The following is a 21439-nucleotide window of genomic DNA, read 5'->3' as shown; positions in this document are numbered from 1 at the left end:
TTCAGATTTCATAGATTCTCTAGCAAGCGGCATAGAACACCCTACAATTCAGAGAAGATTTTTTCAGATTCAGATTTTTATTTATTGAGATGGATTTGTATCTCCCTTCACCCAGGTGTAGACAGTCCCCCCTGCAGTAATGGGGTGACACCCTCTAAAAAATCCAAGAGCCACAGCAGCACTGTTAGCAGCAGTGTCAAGTACCCAAGTGCGTCCTCCTCTGCCTCATCCTCAACCTCCTCCTCTCCTTCCTCTGTCAACTACTCAGAGTCCAACTCATCTGACTCCACCAAGAGCCAGCCTCTCAGCACCAACAGCACCCAGGAAACTAGGTAGGTAACACTGTTGGTGTGACAAGATGCGAATCAACCCTGACTTTTTTTGTAATGAATTCATTGGAACATGTTTGTGGAGGTTCTCAGTCATCCAGGTCAAGGGGAATTCTTATCAATACCTTCTTGTCGTGGCAACTGGGCCTTATTTCTTTGCTTGAAGACGTTTCACCCCTCATCCGAGAGGATTCTTCAGTTCTAATGGCCCGTGGGGAGTTTCCGAATATAACTCCCAGGGTTGAGGGCAGGTCCAGGTTATGATGGCTTGTTATGCAAATGGTAGAGTTGATCGGCAGAAACTAGGTCAAAGGGGGTTGTTATGCTAATGGGGGTGAAGACAGGTGGGGATTAAGGTGCAACTTTTGGGGATTTACCTGGATTAGACTAAAAGGTGATGCCAAACTTCTCAGAATGTGAAACAAAGTGGGGAAACATGGACCTATGTGGAAGTTACCAGGGGCTGTTTCTGGTGTTGGATCTTTCTGGGTAGTTTAAAGGGTGCAGATGGGCCTGGTCAAGGTATTACTGTATCGGTATATTATATCTGAACATCAAATCTTGTAGGATATTAGGTCTGTGTACATCTTCCATTATTCCCTCCACCGTGTTTTCATTAGAAGTAGTACCACCCTGTTTGAATTAGCATCACTGTCATTTCCAGCAAGAAGTCATTCTGGAACAGCAACAAGTAGCTCATGAGTTGATTCAACAGTATGTGTGTTTTTGTGTGTGTGCGTGTATGTGGGTGGTCCTTAGTGACAGCGAGATGGAGATAGAAGCGGAGCACTACTCTAACGGGGTGGTTGAAGGCTCATCGGCACGGGTCATGAATGGCACATACAAACATGAAGAGATCCTCCAACCGGATGACAACAGCATCGGGAATGGGGTCACAGGTGAACAAACATACGTGAAACACATCAACCAACCTGAGTTCAACGCGCTCCTTTTCCCTTATTGTATTTGTCTGAAACAATGTGTATATGTGTGTGTATGTCCACAAACAGATGAAAGTTACCGAAGCAGCAGACAGCTCTGCGGAGGGAACCAGGCAGCCACGGAGAGGATGATCCAGTTTGGACGGGAACTGCAGGCGCTCAGTGAACAGCTGTGTCGCGAGTACGGCAAGAACACCACGCACAAAAAGATGTTGCAGGTATACGCACACACACACACACACACACGAACACACACACATTCACCTGACAAACACTCATCTGTGCCACAAAAGATTAAATTGTCCTTTTGGCAGCAGAGTAAATTCCCACTGCCAGTATTCTGTTCTTCCACTGCAACTGGAGCAGCTAGACTCCCAAATCCCTTGTAGCTAGTGTGTCAGATCCTTCTCTCTACTCCAAAGGGAAGACATTTCTTTCTAATGCCCATTGTGTCTTCTGAACAAAACCCCCAATAGGCCTTGAGCAGAACACCTCAAGTTTAAACAAATTAGGTGTGGCAGCTGGTTTGTAAAGAACTGCAGACTTATAGACTTGCATAAAAAGGTACATTTACATTGAATTTAGGTTTTTGTAAAGTTTACCAAATTGTAATGGCTGATGTGTTTGGTTATCTCAGCCCTGTGTTGTAGAGTCACAACGTGAGGGTTTTTGTTTTTTTTTTTTTTTTGTTTTGTTTTTATCAGCGTGCTCAGTCTATCGCAGCATTAATTTATTTGGTTTCATACAATTTCTGGTGGTTAAATCCTTGCTGTTGAGAGGAGTCAATAATAAAATCAGAACATTTATGGATGGTTTACTACTACCCTCAGTGTATGAGGTTGTTATAGATGCCAAATAAGATGTATATACTGAGTACAAACAATATGTTTACAAGGGCATTTCAGGGTCAGATGCACAGCATTTTTAGAATTATTGGGATTCTAACTGTCTTTTTGGTCGAAATTTATCCACTTTAATTTAGCCCGTTTCCCTTTTGGTTTTGCAGGATGCCTTCAGCCTGCTCGCATACTCAGACCCGTGGAACTGCCCTGTGGGCCAGCAGTTAGACCCCACGCAGAGAGAGTCCCTTTGCTCCGCACTGAACAGCGCAATATTGGGTAAGAAGAATCCCCCTGTCCCCCCCACACACACTCAGATGCACAAGAAAATAAAATGACAATACGGTCTTATGAAGCAAATATATATTCAATCAGGGCAAATAACAGGCAGGCTCTGCATTCTGCATTCTGGCAGGACTTCAGTTTTTGACGTTTTAAGTTTGAAAACAGAAATGCTTTTTTGTTGTCATAGTATATCCTTATCCTTATAGTTTCCCTTAAATTTTTCATTTACAAGTTGTCATTGTTTCTGAGCTATTTGTCCCAATGACATAGTAAAAAAAAAAAAAAAAGACAAAAGTTTCAAAGTTTAATCTAGAAGTTGCTGCAGTCGGAATATTGAAAATCCGCATACAACAACAAAATCAGTGCTTGATGCTGTATAGTTTGTGTGTTTGATTTTGTTTTACAGAATCCCAAAATCTGCCAAAGCAGCCTCCTCTGATGTTAGTGTTGGGCCAAGCCACAGAGTGTGTGCAGCTCATGGCTCGGGTCCGGTCTGGTTCCTGCTCCTTTGCCAGAGTAGACAATTTTTTGCACTAGCCCAGGTTCAGGTGAGTATGCTTATTTACTGTAGAAAGGAACAAACATGCCTTTTATAGCCTAAATAATTGCAATTACACAGTGCAAAAGTAGATATAAAGCAAGTATATACCTGGTCCCCACCGCAATTCTGACTGTTATAGGTAGAACAGACAATAGTATAATGAATAAATGATTTTTCATTTCAATCATCACCATGATGATGATTATGATGTTGATGTTGATGTAGATGATGATGATGTTGATTATTATTATTATAATGGTTGATAAGAAACATCTTGTGTCAGATAGCATGTTAGAACGATAGCCCTCTTACTGTTTTCTTACCTGTACTTTGAATATAATAATGCATGAGAAAATTTGCTTGGTCGATTTGGTTTCATAAAATGTATGGACTTTTTTAATGAAAACATGCCAACATCCACACCATAAACTGAATCCATCACAAGTCCAAAGTGGAACAGCTTATTTTTAATTCTCGCGTTATAAATATAACCTTGCGTTTAATCATCATGTCATATTCAGAGAATAATAAGTTAGTAGATGGAAAGACCATGTGTAGCAAATGAAAAAAAGACAGACTGTATACCATTATTTGATACTGATATTTACGTCATGATCTAATTAGTTTGCAAAATCACATTCCAGTACCTTTACAAGGCAAACCAAGTAGTACAGTAATTCAAATATAATTTTTTGTAGCTTACTTTGTACTGATTTTTTAGATAATTTACCCTCACCCTGCTCATTTTAGGGTACTTTCTGTTCATTTTTACAGGAGTTCTTGTTGATTATTTTGATATTTTTTAATTTAATCCCAAATGAAAATTTCTGAATGCACTTTTACAATTGTACAATTTTCGAGATTGGGTTTCACCAGGGAAACAATGATGTCTAAATGCCATGCTCAGACCATTTCCCATCTCTCCGCAGGTTAACAGTAAGACGCACTGAGAGAAGGCATGCCAAGCAGGTAGTTGTCAAGGCAGGAAGGATAGAGCGTGTGTGCGGTTGGTGTGTTTGGCTGACCATCAGGCCGAGCCATCGGCACAGACAAGAGGAGCGCAGGAGAGCAGAGAGGGAAGCTTCCTTTTAATTTAGTATTATCAAATAATGAGAGGTGTGACACTATTTAAATATAATTATTATTCTGTTTATCTAGCCATTTTAGTTCTTTTTTTGTCAGTTTGTTGTGCTCATCTTGGACAAAACAAATTGTGTAAAGTGCCCCTTTTAGTTTTTCATGGGTGGATTCCCTACAATCGGTGTTTCACCCATATTGTTGTTGTCCTTGTTATCTACAACAGAGACCACAATACCCTCCGCTGGTAACAATGGTGACACCCCCGCACCACCATTATTTCAACAGTGTTTTAGGTGTATTACATCAACTTTAGTGAAAGACAAGAAGTCGGGCAAGCTCAGAGCCCAGAAATGTAAACACAAGGATGTAAAGCATAAACTGGGTGTTCTGTTACCGGGCCCAATATTCAGTCCTCACAAAGATACTTGAAGTTCAAATATGAGATTCAAGCTTGACCTAAGTTGAAGTCACTAACTCGTGTGGATGTGCTATGTTTGCTGATGGTGGCCAAGATATTTTTTCCTTCTTTTTTTTGCATCAACTACATCCAGGATTGCAAGCAAACAAGTGCTCTGTGTGACCGATGTTTTGGATTTTGCTTGGCAAACTTGATGCTGATACAGTATTTTTCTCTGACTTGGTTTTATTTTACTGAGTCCTGTTTATATAATGTTTAGATTGATATACAATTAGCAGTTCATACCGTTACAGCTAAAATAAACCAGAGGTTCAGATCTTTACAACCATGAAGAGTGACAGCAGCCAGGGCAAGAGGGAGACGAAAAGGGCCGAATGGAATGACTTGGGGATTGGGATTTTGGTTGTCATGTAACAACTCTTTTCTGTAATTCTCCATCGCCGTTATCATTGACAACTGGATGCCACAGGGAGGAAACTGAAGAGCAGTCTGACAAGCCATGTGTATTTCCACCCTAAATTGCTAAACTGCACATGGCATGATTACAGAGTTTTTCTTCAAGAAACAAAACCCTGATCTAATTTTCACAGGACGAGCCTAAATTAGGATTCTTCGAGAGGCTTCTGCCTCCCACCCTTAGAGAATAATTGTGACAATATTCCTTTAAGTTAAACTTAAAGTAAATTCAATGCCGTTAAACCAAAAAGGGAGATATACATCTTAAGTCATTTGATGATGAAATTATATTTTACTATAAATATTTTCAGCATATTAATTCCAGTTGTTTGTTATCATCACTTTAATAAGCTGGACAGAGGGTGAGGGTGAGTTTCTAACTCTGGTAAAACTTAGAGAAGACAGATACACTCCGTTGAAGTAAGAATCATGAAATAACATTTCATATTATATATTTTTTCTATTCTGCACTAAAGAGTAATTTAGTATTTAATGTCAATCAATTTGGATCTCCTCATTTTCTCTTTTTAATATTTAGTTGTGGCATTAAACACCTCTATAGCTGTGAATCATCATCTTTCACGGAAATAACAGTATCCGAATAAAGTGGTTGCATTACATTTGTGGACAAAAACATCAATAACCACACTCAACCAAATATCAACATGTGCTCATTACTTGGAGCCTCCTGAAAACTAATCCAAAACAAACTGATTCTACACATATGAAGATAAATCTTTGAAAGGCAGATCAAAAAATAGCTTATAGCTTCTCCACCTAAAATGTAATTAACTTTCCCTATGAGCAAATATGAAGTGCAGAGGTCGGCCTTAAAAGACATCTGTGGACACGGACACTTCCAATTCGGTAACATTGCCAATCCTCCTCTGTGTGTCTCTTTTATTTATTCAAAATGATCCAACCACCTCACCCTTAACTTGTATTTCTAGACTGATGACAAACTTGCTAAACTGTATGTGCAACATATTTTTCATTGTCTTTGATCCCAGTTTACTGTTTTCTAACAAGTTTGTCACCCTGGCAAATGATGTGTGGATCAGTGCAGTGTATATTTCCATCAATAGAAAGGACTGAATAATATAATGCCGGTATGTATGCACTTGGGGTTCACCACGGGGTATGTGGTCGAAGTTTTTTTTTTTTTTTTTTTTGTTTTGTTTTTGTTTTTTTGTTCCTCTGTAACAATTGCTATAACAGGAACCATTCTAATATCTACAAACACATCGATTGCACACTTTTCTTAACATTCGCTTCAAAATTTATAAATGTTACAAAAACACTCGTACGTGAAATAGAAACCTCTCCCAGCTGTCCTCTGTGTTGGAGCCTGGTCTGTGTCCCAGTGCTTTTACCTCACACCCTCCTCTAGTCCCTGCATAGACACAGACAGACACTGACCTGATCGGTCCATGTGTGAGGAGCTTTAGAGATGCGAATGGGTCTCGAAATGGATCCAAGGCCATGTGGACTTCTTCTGGAGAGGCTGGAGAATGGATTTAGGCATTGACGACAAGCTGTGCACAATTGACTTCTATCATGGTTTTATTTTCATGTTTTGCGTTTTGGGTTTTAGCACAAAAAAATAAAATTTACTGAAAAAAAAATATTGTGAAAGAAGTTACCCTATACTTAGCATGATGTTTAAACGCTTCAAAATGATATAAAAAAATGCAAAATGAAAATCAAATAAAAAAATGTACTGGAAACATGTTAAAAGAAAGAAATATTGTATTCTGTTTAATTTTGACAGAAATATTTTTATTAAAATACATTCATGAGCATACATTGTTATTTGCAGTGTTGTCGTTTTAAATCTTAAATTCAAACGATACTACTGAATTTGTTAACATACTGTGTGTTGTGTGTATCTATATACACTATATGACCAAAAGTATTCGCTCACTTGGCTTGACTCGTGTATGATTTCTGGTGACATCCCAGTCCTAATCCATAGGGTTCAATATGACAGTGGTCCATCCTTTGCATTATAAGAACTTCTGGGAAGGCTGTCCACAAGGTTCAACATGATTCGTCTCTCCTGAGAACACATCTCCACTGTTGTAGAGTCCAGTGGCGGCGTGCTTTAAATCACTGAATCCAATGCTTTGCATTGCATTTGGTGATATGTGGCTTGGATGCAGCTGCTCAGCCATGGAAAGCCATTCCATGAAGCTCTCTGCGCACTCTTCTTGAGCTAATCTGAAGACCACATGAAGTTTGGAGGTCTGTGGCATTTGACTCTGCAGAAAGTAGGCAACCTCTTTGCATGATGCGCCTCAGCATCCGCTGACCCCGCTCTGTCACTTTACATGGCCTGCCGAGTTGCTGTCGTTCCGACAGCTGACAGTTGACTGGAATATTTAGCAGTTAGGAAATTTCACGACTGGATTTGTCGCACAGCTGGCATCCTATCACAGCTCCACGCTGGAATTCACTGAGCTTCCGAGAGCGACTCATTCTTTCACAAATGTTTGTAAAAACAGTCTGCATGCCTAGATGTTTGATTTCATACACCTGTGGCCATTGAAGTGATTGGAACACTTGATTCCAATTATTTGGAAAGGTGAGCGAATACTTTTGGCCGTATAGTGAATGTGTAAGTGAATGAGGATGACATCAACTCCCCGATTCACCTCACCAGGACATACAGCCATGACATCGGATAAGTGGACGGTTGGTGTGCAGAAGTGGAAAGATGGTCACCATGAAGGGGGTGAACTTTCTGAAAGCAGCAGAGCAGATGATCAGGACAGCATGAGAAGGGAATGGAGATCAGCCACAGCCAGAATTATGTGAGGTGGGCCCTGAAAAGTCAACTGAGTGGCAAGAACAAGATCTGGGCAATAAACCCCTTTGCCTTGCCAGCGATCAGATCCCCAGCTGGTATAATATCCTGACCACTGGGAGAAATGGAAGCCACTGATATCAAGACAGGGATATTCTCCTTTCAAAGCATGGGCGGTTTCACCCTTAGTCCAGTGTTCCAAGGCTGTATACTGAGGAAAACAGGAGGCTGCACAGTGTCAGAGACACTATCCAGGAAGCCAGAGCAAGCCTAGTACATCATCCCCATGATGATCAGCAATGTGAATGCCTTAAGCAGCAGAAGCTCTGAAAGAAAGAACCAGAAGGACAGTCATGTGCCAATTGCAGCTTGAAGTAGTGGCTGACATTGTAAAATGTACAAGGGGTTGGAAAAGGCTGGACTAAGTTGGCACAGTTATTGATCATGAGTGAGTGTTGGACAAAACACCAATGGAGGCCAGGGTTCACGACACCGGACAAGACCCCAGGTGCAGTTCTGTGCAAAACATGCCCCTGAGAGAATCCAGCACCGAAAAGTGCCATGAGTCGGTGACTAACATCACACACAGGAACATCTGTGCAAGCTATGAACTAGAGTTCGCAGGATCAATGTGACGCCTCCAAAGGTGCTCCGGAATGACCGAGCTAAGGTCCTGTGGGACATCCAGTTCTACATGGACAAATTGGTCATGGCGAACAAGAAGGCCATGGTGGTGACAAACAACAGCAATAGTCAGGAAGAAGGAGCAAGCGAAGCTGAGAAATTACAGGGCCTCAAGGAATTGTAGAAGATGTAGGCATGAAAAGTGGTCCCAGTAGTGGTGGGGTCACTGGTAGCAGTATCAACTGTCCAAGCTGGGAGAATGGCTCCAACAGATTTCGGGAAGAGCATCTGAGACCTCTGTCCAGAAGAGCACAGTCCTTGCAACTGCGATGACCCGGACCCCCCCAAGCTCCCTGGCCGCCCCGGGGGGAAGGAGGCTCAATATGGCCCAGAGGGTGAGAACAGGATTTTTATTTGTTTTATGCATCAAAAGAAGAGATTACTAGTGATCCGTTGTACCTTGTATGGCTACACTGGGCAATTACAAAAATTACAGTTTAAAGTATTGAAATTCCAAATCAGGTCTTTCTTTAGCTGAGATGCAACCACGTTTTAAATGTTCTTTATCTTTAATGGCCCTGAGTCACACAAACGTCCTGAGCTGAAATCATTATCTCCCTGTCCATCTAGGCATCCTATGCTTGCAGTTGGTCCAGAACTCTACTGTGTACTTTGTAAACCAGGTGAGAGATTTTGAATTGATCAACAGATTTCATTGTTAATCCCCGTTATATTTCATAGAGTAGCCCTTATGAACCAGATTTCAAAACTTTCTGTCCAGTACCTTGCTATTTTCTCAACCTGCTTCACACTATCTTTATTTTGACATAAGCTGTTATTGACTATTGCCGCTATTGTTCACTATCGCCACTGTTAGATTTGCTCATTTTGAATACATTTCAATTGGCGTGGATTAGCTCCACACAGAAAGGGTATGTAGATGGCATAAGAGCAATCTGTGCTTCCAGAGGATGAGCCAAAAGTTCCAAGGGAGAATATCAGAGACTGAAACGAGACAGTATTAGAGGAAGGCGAAAGGGAAAATTCAACTTGAAATACTTCAAGCTTCACAGTGTGAGATCCATTGGAGGTATAACAAGTAAGCTTATAAAAGAAATGAACACCCTCCTGTGCCAAACTGACAATGTCAGCTTCACACTGATAAAGCACTTGAATTTGTTTTCATTTATTTTTAGTGCTGTCATCAAAATACGAATGAGAAGAAGCCTGATTGGGCCTGCATGCTGTGCAGAAAGAAAGAAAGATCAATAGTCACTATTTATATTCATATCATTATAGCGTATTTACATTTTCCAATAGAAGAAATAACTTTAATGCTGTTCTGTATTTGTGTTTTACACAAATTGGGCAGCAGAGGGCAGAAAGAGCCTCATAATACATTATACTATGAAAACTTCAGCCTTCCTCAAAGAATCAGAATGGTTTAAGTTTTGAAATGTACAATTGTTTGCACATTTTATGTAAAATGGGCTTACAACTTACAAGCCATGTATTTTTTAATTTATAAGAGCCGTAGAGCAACAAGTGCAAAGTCAAATTAAGTACATTTACGGATTAATTTTTATAATTTTTTTTTAGTCAAGCATCATTTTTTATTTAACTTTACTTTAAGAATGTGAGGAAGCTGAGTCTTTTCCAAGGCCCCTCTGACAACAGTCTCTACCTACCTTGGCTTAGCAAGTCAATGGAACTGTGGAGATCCAGATAATGTGGATTCTCCTTGTCATAGAATGGCAATGGTAATTTTGTATCTAGCTCAGATCCTACACACCGGAGAAGAGATGGTCAATACCCCGTGTTAGACCTCTCTTATCACTATGTTTCTTTAAATATCTGTTTCTCTGTAGCTAGAAGTAGGACAGCACACAAACATCTATGGTAGGATGAGACTTAGGCACTCAAACAGACATATCATCGATTGGCAGTTCCTCTTTCCACAGTTTCCCTGAACATCTTTCGGTAATCAGGTCAGATACTGTGCCAACATGCTATATTGGTTATTGTCTGAGATTTAGCCAGCGAGGGCTGCAGACGCCTCTGCGATCACAGGCAACCGGCGATTGAAGTATTGTTTTACTTGCAAGTACAAATGATCAGACTCTGCTGCAATAATCATCCTCATCCTCGCTCCTGTGCGACCCATTTAATCCATAGGCTCGGGAAAGTTACAGCTGAATGTTCTTTGAAATCCCATTTGCGTAAAGGCCAGGCAACTCCATCACATCATGTATCAGTGTGCTGAGGCTTTGTAGAGAAGTGTGACATCTTAAAATGTCACAACCCTGGGTTGAACATTTGAGTCTTTTTTTTTTTCATTAAGTGTTCAAAAATATAAAGTTTAAAAGTTCATCTGACACTGTAAGATTCCCTCAAGGTGTCGCTCGATGAATTCACTGTTCCGCTGGAAGTTCTGTTGAGAGAACCCAGGGTTATAGAACCTTTAGTGGGAGCTTTTTAAGTTGTTTTCCAAGTGATTAAAGTTTGTTCGTCTGGTCTGGTACTACTTAATCACCTTGAGATCCAACATCAGCTTCTGCTCCACTAGACCTCCCGTTTAAATTTCTTGTGTTGCAAATGCGGTGATTCTGTCTGTGCTAAGTGTGTTTGCTTTGTAAATGTCAGACGAACAAAAATAAATTGCAAGTCGATTTCAAATGCAAACATTATATCACGCTTTTTTTTTTCTCTCTTGATATATCTCTTCACTATCACAAACAAGACGTAGCCGCAGTGAAAGGACTGTCACTTTGCCAAAAGCTGTAACCTTCATGTGTGAGACCAAACACGCGGGCAGTCTGACTTTGGTTTCTTGCATGACTTTCCAGCAAGCTCCTTTAAGTTTTGCTGCGGCTTCCTTAAGCAAAACTCCAGTAAAGAGGTAGACTTCCAATTTCAGCCGCGCACTTTGGGCCGTCAACAGACTTTTTGTTGAATGCTCTGCAGCCTGGCACTTAGCCATGCAGAAAGGTCATTGAAGGGAGGTTAGAGAGGGAGATGTAGTTCTGTGGATCAAGCGCTCCGTCACGGAGTACCTTCAAAAATTGTCCCTTTCTGCCGAAGCTTACAGATGAGAGCAAACAGGTAAAGAAAAGCTACAAACATCCCTTCCAAATAATGGTGCAGCTGGGACCCACAGGCACATTATGGTGTGTTTTTCTGTTTTTTGTTTATCGTAATCTATGCCAAAGACCACCACCTGCTTTGGGTTGACGGAATAAACTGGAGTGCAAAAAGTAGATAAGTTTGCGTTTGGTAACTTTAACAGCAGATGCACTGATTGTTTGGTAAATCAACAAACAAATAACTGAATAAATACACTTTATTCAGTATGTTGTGATGCCCTCGGCTCGGTGCACCGTCTCGTACAGCGTGTTTGTTTCTTTAGGAGCCGGGTTTGTTGCAGGTTCAGCATTAGCTTGAAAGATGTCTTTAGGATTTTCGTGCGTGCGATGACCAGTAAGTAATATGACACAATTTAACTTGAATTGAGGTTGGTATAGTACTGTGATATAAAATAGAATATTGTACCATTATACATACATGAGATATGCTACAGCAAATGAACACAGTTAATGTTATACATCAAGCATGACAAATACAGATTTATGATAAGAATACTCAACAAAATGGAAATGATATGTACACACAACTTGTGTGCAGTTTTTATCCCCAGACACCCAGCTGATGGGGCAGATCTGGATTTAACCTGAATTTCCGATCATTTAAAGGAACTGCGGTCTGTGGGCTCAAATTGATATTTCACATATGATGTGAATAATATCTGTCGAAATTAAACGGCCTCAACTTTTGATTTCACCACACCTTGAGTCGTGCTGCTGCTGCAGACTTGCAGGATATTGTTAGGCTTTCCTGTTGCGTTCCATCAGAGCTAATGAATGGCTCAAACTCACAGTGTGGTAGAAATATCTTGTTTTTATCAAACAGAAAAGTGGGGTAAATTGTTGGACTACGGTTGGACGCAAACATATATTAAGACTGAATATCTCTGGGGAGGTGTAACTAAACATTAGCTCGAAATAGAGCAATATTGACATACCTGCTGTGCGAGAAAATTGTTATTCCCGCATCTATTGTCCTTTGCATGAATTATCAAGATGTGGCATCTCGTTCTCAGTTTTCACGTCCAATTTGTTGTCAGTCCTCTGATAAAGAAGCGTATTCTGGCTGTAGCTCTAATGGTCTATTTTCTTGAATATGTGTTGGAAGTGAGGCCACCGAAGGGACATGCCGACACCCCTTTCGATCCACAGTGTCTTGCGGGTCTGAGTCCACAGCCTGTCAGCTGCCGTTTGTGGAACGGGTATCCAAAGAGGTGAGGCGGCGCGAGCGGTGGCATACGGTGCACAGGGACTGCACTCCAAGTGCAATTAACCGTCATGGTTACACCGCATTGCTAGTGCTTTGTGTTTCAATTTGTTTGGTGTCAAAGATACATTACACTAGACACGGCAGGACAAATGGAGCGTGTTACTCTCTTCTCTTTGTTATACCCGTCTGTCTTATACATCACTTTGATGGAAAGTGCTCTATAGATATATTTATTCATTCATTCATTATCTAAACTGCTTGTCCTGCTCTCAGGATTACAGCTGACCAGAGGCAGGGTTACACTGGACCGGTCGCCAGTCCATCACGGGACCACATATAGACATACAACCAACCACCGTCTCATTTACATGTCAGAGCGATATCGTGCTTGTTTTGGACTATGGGAGGAAACTTGGAGAACAACCCACGTGAAGACATGTAGGACATGCTGCACAGAAAGGCCCCCTTTTGGAGTTAAACCTGGGACCCTCTTGCTGCGAAGTGGGAGCGCCAACCACATTGCCCCCCGATATATTATTTATTCATTTTAATTTTTTTATGGGACACCTTTGCCGATCAGTAATAATGATAAATAATATTGTAATTCTAAAGTTCATTTGTCATATTTATATAAATTATATATTTATGAAAATAATTATAATATAGATGCTATGTATATTATTAATAATATCTATAAGGAGGTCCAATAATAATAATAGTAATAGCATGATTTATAATTATTTATCATTTTTACCAATGGGCAAAGTTGTTTTTTTGAGGAAACTAATGCTTTACCCATCTGTGTTGATTTTTTTGTATGGATAATTTTTAGCTCTGTGGAAATTCTTGTCTTTCTCCCAGCAAAAAGTCCCATCATCAGACAAATTTGCCCAGACAGCGATGCATAGGCCCACCTGCTTCTGACGGAAAAGTACAGTTGACCCCTATGTTGGCATAGTGACAGACTTAAGTTTATTGGTTGAATTAATATCTGCTGAATTTAGAACGTGTTGCTGTAAAAACCAGAGAGAGACGAAGTGCTGTTTCACCGAACTACTCTTGCTTTTCCAGTTCAAGGATCACATCTAACTCGGACGTGTAAAAGTCGTAATGGGTGGTTTTAACATTCTCAGTGAGAATGATACCTGTGATTCACAGATTGTGGTAATGTTTGGTTATAACGTGTGTAATTAGTGCTCACTTAACATACAAGTCAGGTATATATTATCGCACAATTGATAGGCCTCTGCTCCTGGATAGACAGAATCCTTTCCCCAAACATATTGCACTAAATTTAATGTATTCTTTGGGCACCACCTCTTTTAAATGATCCATGTACTTATCCATAGCAATTAATATTGTCATGTAATTTTGATACATGGTTATTAGTCAACAGTTCCAGGCGATGTTCCAATATTGCAAAGGCAACACTCCTACTCCCCACATTTCTATTAATTTATTCACCCTAATACATAATATTAATAATTATGACAATAAATGTCATAAAGGCACCTTACTCGATACTCAATGACAGCGTACAGACATATACATCTGTACAAAATACAGATTTAAAAGAGACAATGAAAATAAAAACAATAAAAGTGACAAAAAAATTCACCAAACAAATCATATTGATAAGCTGTTATTAAATATGGATTTGACCCCACTTCTCATTACGTTTATTCACATGACAGATAACGCTGTGTTTGCTGTGCTTATTGCTAGAATGTTTTTTTCTTCTTTTTTTTTTTGTCAAATATCCCACATTTGTCTAAGCTGTAATAATCATAATCAGATTCAGTCTTTGATTAGACAAATATAATATCTCGTCGGAGATAATATAGTTTACTGTAATGGGGTTCGATCGTACAGCCGCGGGGCGTGTTGTGCTGGAAGAGACCGGGTTGAGAAAAGATAAATAAATCATTGGAAGGATAGGTTCAGTGCAACAGTTTCAAAAGGACCGTGAATGGCGTGGATCAGAGTGGCAGCTCTGGGCTTTTACTAAATGCAACTAGTGCCTCCAGAGTTGACACCTCTACAGACTGAGGACCAATGTCTTCCACCCAAACTGGGGGGTTTAGGTAGCGTGTCCTTCCCGTGGCTGCACACAAGCGGGAGTAACAAATGTATTCCATTCCAGGCAGCTGAGGACTTTAGCTAGATGGCTGGAGGTGCTGCGACACAGCAGAGTGCTGGCTGTAGCCCAAGGCGTGACCGAAGGCTGTCCACACATTGAAGGTAAAACGTGGTCTCTGGGGTGACGCGCTATCTAGAAAGATGCCATGCAGATCAGCTTTTGTATCGTGCTATTCTGACATTTCTCATTCATTAAAACTAATGATCACATCTCTTTAACCCGCTGAACTACATCCATCCATATGCATATGTTTTTTCAAAAGAAAATAAATGCGTAGTCAAATGGAAAAGACCAGGAAAGATGCTTGTGTCTAGACTGAGAATAATCTCCCTCTGTTTTCTTACACTCTATTCTGGACTAATGACCCCTCGCGTAATATTGATCTGGGCAACCATCCTTTAATTAAACAACATACGTACTGTGTTGATCCTGTTAAATATGCACTCTTTTAGAAGTGTAATGAACAGGGGGTGTTGGTAAATCCCTTTAACTCCCCTGTGCACTTGCATTGTCGGCTTTTGTCACAGGCAACGTTCTTCGTGGCACTGAATGCCATTTGGTCTCAGAGAAGTGCCTCCCATACCTTAATGTCATGTGAACGCAGGATTAGCTGGTGTTAATTACTGCAGGGGTGCTCCACCGTGATTCTCCAGCACTACCCACAGAAACGCCTCAAAAAAATCCTCCCCTTTTGATGAATTGTTAAACTCTTTTGACGAGCAGCTAGGATCGCCACTCTCACAGCTGAGATTCAGGCAATCCTTGATTTCTTTTATGGCCTTAAACCTGCAACACTTCTTTCTTCGAGCCCGCCTCATTCGTTCACTCATTTCCTGGAACTGTTTCATTTGGTTATTTGAGTGTGAAAAGCTGGGTCTTGGAGGTTGGGGGACTGTAACTGCAAGAAAATTACCACAATATGTACCATTCCACAACAATCAGAACGTTGGTGGTTCCATCCCAAGCTCCTCCTGTCTGCATGCCAAGTTTTCCTTGGGCAAAAACCGGAAACCCAAGTTGCTCCCAATGGTCTGCGTGTGTGTGTGTGTGTGTGTGTGTGTGTGTGTGTGTGTGTGTGTGTGTGTGAATGGGTAAATGTAAACTAGTGTGAAGCATTGCAAGATGCGGCCTCATTGTGGATATATATCTTGCACTATAGTTATATTTGTATATGTAACTATATTTGTACATGTATATTGTGCATCTAGTTCTGATCGACCTTTGTTTTCTCCTTTATTTCCATTTTTTTCTCCAACCAGAGACCCAGGCTTGGCACTTTTTATATTACCATGTTTGTTTTACACAACAAGTAGTTTTCACACACTGGGGTTGATGTTAATTTTTCAGCGTTTTTGTGTCATTACACTATGACGCTGCAATATGATGCTTTTCTTCCTTCTCAGTTATCAAATATATTTTATATCTGGTGGTGGCAGGTTAGTGAATATATATACACAATATACCCATATATATATATATATACACTATATGGTCAAAAGTATTCACTCACCTGCCTTGACTCGAATATGAATTTAAGTGACATTCCATTCCTAATCCATAGGGTTCAATATGACGTCGGCCCACTTTTTGCAGCAATAACAGCTTTGACCCTTCTGGGAAGGCTGTCCACAAGGTTCAGGAGTATGTTTATGGGAATTTATGACCATTCTTCCCGAAGCACATTTGTGAGGTCTCAGTCTCCACTCTAACTTATCTCAAAAGTGGTCTATCAGGTCGAGGTTGGGATTCTGTGCAGGCCAGTCAAGTTCGTCCACACCAGACTCTGTCATCCATGTCTTTATGGACCTTGTTTTGTGCACTGGTGCCATGTTGGAAAAAGAAGGGCCAGCTACAAACTGTTCCCGCAAAGTTGGGAACATAGAATTGTCCGGAATGTCTTGGTATGCTGAAGCTTTCAGAGTTCTTTACACTGGAACCAAGGGGCCAAGCCCAGCTCCTGAAAAACAACCCCATACCATCACACCCCTTCCACCAAACTTCAACTTGGCACAACGCAGTCAGACAAGTACTGTTTTCCTGGCAACCGCCAAACCCAGTAGTCGCTCAGCAGATTGCCAGATGGAGAAGCACAATTCATCACTCCCGAGAACACATCTCCACTGTTCTATAGTTCGGTGGCGGCGTGCTTTACACCACTGCATCCAACACTTTGCATCGCACTTGGTGATGCGTGGCTTGGATGCAGATGCTCGGCCATGGAAAACCATTCTATGAAGCTCTCTACGCACTCTTCTTGACCTAATCTGAAGACCGTGTGAAGTTTGAAGTTCTGTGATTGACTCTGAAGAAAGTTGGCGACCTCAGTCGCACAATGCGCCTCAGCTCCGTCTTGCTGCCGTTTGCAAACACTTCCACATTCTTACGATACTGCTGACAGTTGACTGTGGAATATTTAGCAGTGAGGAAATTTAATGACTGGATCTGTTGCACAGGTGGCATCCTATCACAGTTCCAAGCTGGAATTCACTGAAGTTCTCAGAGCGACCAATTCTTTCACAAATGTTTTTAAAAACAGTCTGCATCCCAAGGTACTTGGCCATGGAAGTGATTGGAACACCTGATTCAGATTATTTGGATGGGTGAGTGAATACTTTTGGCCATATAATATAAGCACTACTAGTTGTCACTTTTGCACATGTATGGTTTATATATTGTTTATATTTTTTATTTTCATTTTTTTCCGATATGTTTATATGTTACTGCTAGTACATTATTAACTGCTGCGCTAGTTTATTCTGCTGCGCTATCCACTTTCTACTATGTGAATTGAACTTTCCTCACTGAGGGATGATTAAAGGAAACTATATATGTATATTCTGTATATAATCTTTGATTCCCCAATACCGCTGTGAACAATATTGTCCAGTACGATATGTTTATATTTCATCCTATATTCATCATTGTTCTTCATGATCAAATTTAGCATATGATAGTACATTATGTAGGCTTTTTTTTGTCATATAAATAATTATGAATATTTATTTTAATTACATTTTTAATAACATGTTAGATAGCTGACCTTTTGCTTACTGCCTGCTGGGACTGGCTCTGGCCCCTTGTGAACCAACAGCTGTATTAATGGCACTGGATGGATCAATGGATATGTCTGCATGTTGAATCTTCATCTGTTACGAGGCTGTTTTACCAACAATAACGTCAACAATACTTGGAAAGGTGCTGTTTTCAAAGCCCATGTGGGCAATGACAGTGGGTCTTGGAAGGGCGTGATTGGGAGGAATGGTCTACTGGGAGGACCGATCTGAACTCGAGCAGTGTTTTGTTATTGGACTTCTGTGCTCGTCACGGATTGTCCATAACAAACACCATGTTCAGGCATAAAGGTGTCCAAATGTGCACTTGCCACCATCACACCTCAGGCCACAGTTCTTTGATCGACCTTGTGGTCGTATCATCAGACTTGTGGCCGCATGTCCCGCTATCAATTGATCAGTAGCTGGTAGTGAGCTGGCTCCAATAGTGGGGGAGGATGCCGGTCAGACCTGGCAGATGTAATGTGAGGATCTGCTGGTAACGTCTGTCAGAGTCCTCGGTCAGAAGGAGTTTCAACTCCCACCTCCGAGAGAACTACAACCATGTCCCGAGGGAAGCGGGATACATAGAATCCGAACCGGCCATGTTCCGTGCTTCCATTGTCAAGGGCACAGATTGGAGCTTCAGCCGTCAAGGCGGCAACCCTTGAACCTGCTTGTGGACTCCAGCGGTGAGGGAGCTGGAGGACTCTGGAGTGGACACACCTATTTCTGGGGCTGCAGTTGCTGAAGCAGTCAAAAAGCTCCTCAGTAGCGGGGCCTCGAGGATGGATGAGTTCCACCCTGGCTTCCTCGAGGCTCTAGATCAGCCCGCCTCCGCATTTTGCCCGGCCCCTGACCAATACGAAAGATGCATTATGATTTTTTATTTAATTCTGTCCACGTAATTGTGACTTGGACATGCATAGAACATAACATTCTATTCTACCCTTCTGTAGTCTGTGCCTTATCTGAAACCCCTCCCTTAAAAAAATATCCTGGACACACCCCTGTCAAATAACACGGAATAATGGCTAAAAGATTAGGCAAGAGAAAAATAGATTCAGAATGCAGGGTATTTAACCTGCAGTGGATAAATGATTATTTTCTTGTTCAATTCAAAGAAAAGGCTGTTTGTCTCATCTGTCAAGAGATGAGACAAAGACATTATTCATTAATAATATTATTATTTATTTTCAGATATATTTTTCCTGTCAAGATCCCAGAAAGGGTTAATTTTTTGATTACGGGTGGCTTTCTGGAAAACAATAAATGTTTACGTTTAGACAGCTCTGCGATCATCACACTTTTTGTTACACTTTTGGCCCCCGTCAGAGAAGGGAAAAGTTATTTGGCACTCGCAAGAAAAAGTTTAAGGACCCCTGCTCTAGATGCTGTTGGGCTGTCCTGCCTGACACACCTCTGCCACGTTGCGTGGATGTCGCGGACAGTGCGGCTGGACTGGCAGACCAGGTTGGTGATCCCCCTTTTTAATAACGGGGATCAGATGATGTGCTCCAACTACAGGGGGATCGCACTCTTCAGTATCCCCGGTAATGTCTATTACTGGAGAAGAGGGCGCTGGGTCATTGAGCCTCAGATTCAGGAAGAGCAGTGTGGGTTTCCTCCTGGTCGTGGAACAGTGGACCAGCTCTATAGCCTCAGCAGGGTCCTCGAGGGGGCGTGGGAGTTTTGCCCAACCAGTCTACATGTGTTTTGTGGCTCTAGAGAAGACATTCGTCCATGTCCCACAGGCAATCCTGTGGGGGGTGCTCTGGAAGAATGGGGAACCCCATCATACGGGCTGTTCGGTCCCTGTATTATTGGTGTCAGAGCTTGGTCCGCAGTGCTGGTGGAAAGTCGGACCCGTTTCCGCCAGGGCTGCCCTTTGTCACAGATTCTGTTCATAATTTTTATGGACAGATGTTGTCAGAGATGTTTGGTCATCCGGGAGGAGCTTGAAGTAGAGCTGCATAGAGAGGAGTCAGATGAGGTGATTCGGGGATCTGGTAAGGATGCCTCCTGGACGCCTCCGGGGAGGTATTCTGGGCATGTCCATCTGGGAGGAGACCACTGGAAAGACCCAGGACACTGGTGAGACAATGTCTCCAGGCCGGTCGGGGAACGCTTTGGGGAGGAGCTGACCATGTGGTGGGGGAGAGTGATGGATGGATGGATTTTCATCAAAGTGTTGGGGAAATGCAAAGTTCTGATGTTTCATGGTTGACTGGACCAGTAGGATCTTTCAATTAACAACCTTCACACATTTTCTCTTCCTCGTCAAAATGCTTTTCATTTGTTGTATTTGTAAGTCTCATTAACTTGATTTCATACATATGAACTGTGAGACTATGTGGGTTTGTATGACTCACATACTGTAAATTTGTTATTGCATGTGTTCGTTAAGAATATTGATAGATATTTATTGTCAATCATCTTCTTAATTGATGGTATTGCCATAGAGGGGAATGATGGGTCATGCAGCTCTGTCAGTTATCAGGCTGGTCTCCTTATGGCACTGACATCCTGCTTATTTCATGTATTTTTCCAGATTGAAACGAGACAGAAACATGGTGCAGACAGCTGATATTTGCACAGATTCACTGCTTATGTATTGCACAGTATGGTTATGTTAAAAGTTCAAGCTAATTAGTTGCTCTTCGCTATGCAGGCAAAAAAAACGGGAAATACACACATTCGTCAAAATAAGGTTCAAGTGACGTGCAAATTTATAAAAAGGTAAATAAATTAATGTATGGTTAGTTTGAGGAATAGTTCAACCAGAGCTGATCTGATTTGATGGGCTTGCTCACAATGGTTGCACAGACAACATGTAAAAGAACTTCAGATATTGTATAAACCGTATAAAATACTGAACTGTTTGGAGACTTTGGTGAACACAATGCTATTTATATTTACCTGTGAAAAGTTTTCCATTTCCCTCCAGGTGACACATTTGCTCAGTATCTGTATAAACTTGCAATGGCAAATTTGTAATGGCCATGTTATACCAAGTGTGAAATGACTCCTAAAGCTTGTGATTCAGTGTGGAACTCATTGATGCTCTCAGCAGACACCATAGATCTTGCATCATTTGACTGTAATTGACCCCCAATTTTTATAATCTAATTAACAAAATACAACCTAATAAAATCAAAAAAATAGAAAAGATTGACCAAAAAATAGTTGTCTTATTTTTATCGATGTCAAATTTCTCATCATCAAATACACATTATCCATGAACTGTAACACTGGTCGTTCCTTGAAAAGCAAAGAGAGGATAACTGGATAGAGCGAATGGAGCAAATATTGAAATTACTCAATGCTGTAATGTTTGCTTGGTTTAAAATACATACAGGTAGAAGTTCTTATCTTTTTATTTCCACTGGAAAATGGAAAGAGTTTTGTATATTTTTGATGAGGGAAATAATTCACACTGGTGAATTCAAACTCCTTTTTACTCCTTGATTTGTGAAAATGAGCAAACTTTCATAGTAGGTCTCCGAGGCAGCCTTCAGTGAATTCCCAATCTATGCAGTGGATCGATCTTTGATTCAGAAATGCTCAAAAAAATGTTCAG

The 21439-nt window shown here is 41.1% G+C and overlaps 1 protein-coding gene across 2 annotated transcripts in view; it reads left to right on the top strand.

Moving 5' to 3' along the window:
* ranbp10 (RAN binding protein 10) overlaps positions 1–6693 on the top strand; it is a 34211-nt gene extending 27518 nt beyond the window's left edge. The window contains exons 10-15 of one of the 2 annotated variants that reach the window (XM_086163624.1): positions 269–332; positions 1089–1228; positions 1340–1488; positions 2277–2388; positions 2801–2942; positions 3865–6693. In XM_086163624.1, the coding sequence (XP_086019750.1) occupies positions 269–332; positions 1089–1228; positions 1340–1488; positions 2277–2388; positions 2801–2931 (596 nt within the window). In that variant the 3' untranslated portion in view covers positions 2932–2942; positions 3865–6693. Of the gene's footprint in view, positions 1–115; positions 333–1088; positions 1229–1339; positions 1489–2276; positions 2389–2800; positions 2943–3864 lie in introns of both variants that reach the window. The other variant, XM_086163623.1, reaches the window with a different exon arrangement.
* The last annotated feature ends 14746 nt before the right edge of the window (positions 6694–21439 follow it).

The sequence above is a fragment of the Fistularia commersonii genome, chromosome 17, assembly GCF_037954325.1.
Source record: "Fistularia commersonii isolate RoL2024-O1a breed Wild chromosome 17, RoL_Fcom_v1.0, whole genome shotgun sequence".
Lineage (NCBI taxonomy): Eukaryota > Metazoa > Chordata > Actinopteri > Syngnathiformes > Fistulariidae > Fistularia > Fistularia commersonii.
The sequence above is the reverse complement of the archived record's forward strand: the minus strand, read 5'-3'. Positions and strand labels throughout refer to the sequence as shown.